Below are 2,697 nucleotides of genomic sequence, written 5' to 3' on the forward strand. Positions count from 1 at the left end.
GGAGAGCGTCATCAGTGACCCACCCACGCCCCCCAGTGGCGGGAAATGTATCTACGTAACAACTCCTCCCCCCTCGTGTTCCAAACAGGAAGTGCCCCCCAACTCCCACAGACGTCTGTAGATAAAGTGACACGGTTGAACACAAATTTATGTTTCAGACTTTAGAATTATTTGGATTTGGACCTAATTTCATAAGTTTTGTTCAAACAATCTATGATAATGATAGTAACAGTGTAGTTATTTTACCAAATGGCATTTTTATAATAATCAACAAAGGAATTAAACAAGGTTGTCCACTTTCACGGTTACTTTTTATAACAGCAGCAGAAATGTTATCAATACTTGTAGAAAACTCTGGTTTCTGTAAACTCCATGTCCTGGAGAACAGTTATTGATGAGTCAGCTGGCAGACGACACGCCCACATTCATGATCAATAATCAGGATCACAGTGAAGGTGGACTTAAAGCCATAGACTTTCAACGTTTGGATGGTATGTTTAAAATAAATTGGCTTAGGTCTTTTCTGCAGAATGAAGGAAATATTTGGTTTCATATTCCCTCAAACATCTTCTCTCATCTGGGGGGCATTGAGTTGCTCCTAAAATGTGATTTTGATGACAGAAAACTTCCTATTAAACGTTCTACTCATCATCAGCAGCTGTTCCTGTATGGAAACTCCTATTCAAACTGAACTGTAGTCCACACAACACTCCATATGGAACTGTGGGGATATTTTTGTAGAAACGCATCAATATTTTACAAACATTGGATGATAACGGTATCTGGTCATTACTACATATTATGAATGACAATGGAAACATTATCTCATCTGAAACTTTTTCCAGTAAATTTAAATTAAAGATAGAAAATAATACAACATTGTGATCAAAGCCTCAGACTTTGGTCCAAATGTCCTCCAGTTTGGTTCAGAATGTTCAAATCCAGCTTCCATCTCTGTTGTTTGATGGTCGACCGGTTAATTCAAAACTTCCAAACTCATTTATACGATCCTTATTTGTTAGAGAACTGTTTCCAACATCTGACAAAAATCATTCTATGTCACAGCTTCACACTAGAGAGGAAAAAAGCAAGTTAAGATCTCAGTTCATTAAATATCCAATTTTCCCAAAATACAAAGAAATCCATTTTAAAATAATGAATGCAGTCTATCCGTGCAAAGAACTGTTACACATACGTTTATGTTTTCCAGAGAATAACTGTTCTTTTTGTGATACAAATATTGAAACACTTGATCATTTGTTTTTTGAATGTATGTATGTTTACAGTTTTTGGGAGGATTTCTTTTTTTGGTGCTCTTCAAAGTTTCCCTTCCCTATTTCTATTCAATTACAAAAGCACATTATATTATTTGGAGGAGTTTCTGGTGATAATCTATTTGATTTGACATTCAAGACTTTATTCATATCTGGGAAATTTTTCATTCACAAGTGCAGATTCTTAAAACCAAACCATTATTCAATACATTTCTTAAAGAAATCAGTTTATATTTTAAATCTCTGACATTGATGAAAAACAAAAATGCAATAAAAGTGTCTATTTTCATTGAAGATCACAAGCTGTATGACAAATCCCTAGTATTGTAAACTACAATTCTATATATTTTGTTTTATTTTTTTTTTCTCTCTCTTTTTTTGTGTGAAGTTATTATGTGTATGTTTAAAGTTCAAATAAAAACAAAACAACGTCTGTAGATAAAGAAGCAGCTGTCAATCATTCTGTTGGTCAGAGAACCGTTCTGGACCTGGAACTTTATTTTATCTTCTTCTTCATAATACTCTCTCTCTCTCTCTTTTAAATATTGGTCTGTATTTCAAGTTATAAACGGACCAATCAGGTGTGTGTGTGTGTGTGGGGGGGGGGGGGGTCGAACAAGCTCACTGCTGAGTACCCCCCCGCCCCCTCTTGGTAGTGTCAGTTGTATTTAGCAGGTTTATTGTTTTCTGAACCAAATTCCCTGCCTTATGTTGGCTCCACCCACCACATGGCCCCGCCCACTCCCGGCTGATCCCTTATAGAGCATGAGCAGAAAGAAAACATCAAGACCGTCTGCTTTGTTTGTAGTTTAATGCTGGCAGGTCTCACATCTGCATGTCTGACACGCTGCTCACACACGTGCACTCACACATGCACTCACACGTGCACTTTCACATGCACACTAGCTGCTGGCTGAGCTGCCAGGGGTCAGAGGTCATTAGTAGTTTCCTTCTTCCTTGTTGGGGGGGTCCCTCAGAAAGTGGGGTCTGCAGCTGAACACCGATCGTCACCATGGTAACGTCCTAACAGCCCAGTCCACTGATGGAGCCGATACGGTCCATCTTCATCCCGAAGCAGCCGCCCCCCGCCACCATGGGTTTGCGCCCCCACCTCCTGGTCTTCTCCCGCTGCCGCAGGAAGCTCCGCAGGATCTGGGACGCGGTCCCCCTATCGCCATGGATCAGGACTGGAGCCTCAGAGGGGGTCGGGGGCTCCGGGGACCCAGATGAACCCTCGGTGGAGTCATTTGAAGTGGGCGGGGCCAGAATGAGAGAGGTGAGGTGGGGGCCGAACAGAGACTTTAGAACCTGCAGAGAGAAGGACATTGAGGTTTTTCAGATGATCAGAGGGAGGGGCTCCAGGAGATGAAGAGGGTTCCACTGACTTGTTCCTCATCTCTGTCTGATGAAGGTCTGGTCTCCA

The 2,697-nt window shown here is 41.2% G+C and overlaps 1 protein-coding gene across 3 annotated transcripts in view; it reads right to left on the reverse strand.

Moving 5' to 3' along the window:
• Nucleotides 1–2,068: 2,068 nt before the first annotated feature.
• Nucleotides 2,069–2,697, reverse strand: part of LOC100049234 (natriuretic peptide B) — a 4,474-nt gene continuing 3,845 nt past the window's right edge. For 2 of the 3 annotated variants that reach the window (XM_078935707.1, XM_078935706.1), the window contains 2 exons: nt 2,660–2,697; nt 2,069–2,582 (listed from right to left, as the gene is read on the reverse strand). The exon at nt 2,660–2,697 is cut by the window's right edge. In XM_078935707.1, the coding sequence (XP_078791833.1) occupies nt 2,298–2,582; nt 2,660–2,697 (323 nt within the window). In that variant the 3' untranslated portion in view covers nt 2,069–2,297. 3 annotated transcript variants of the gene reach the window in all.

The sequence above is a fragment of the Oryzias latipes genome, chromosome 18 (genome assembly GCF_053564925.1).
Source record: "Oryzias latipes strain Hd-rR chromosome 18, Olatipes_Hd-rR_3.1".
Taxonomy (NCBI): Eukaryota; Metazoa; Chordata; class Actinopteri; order Beloniformes; family Adrianichthyidae; genus Oryzias; species Oryzias latipes.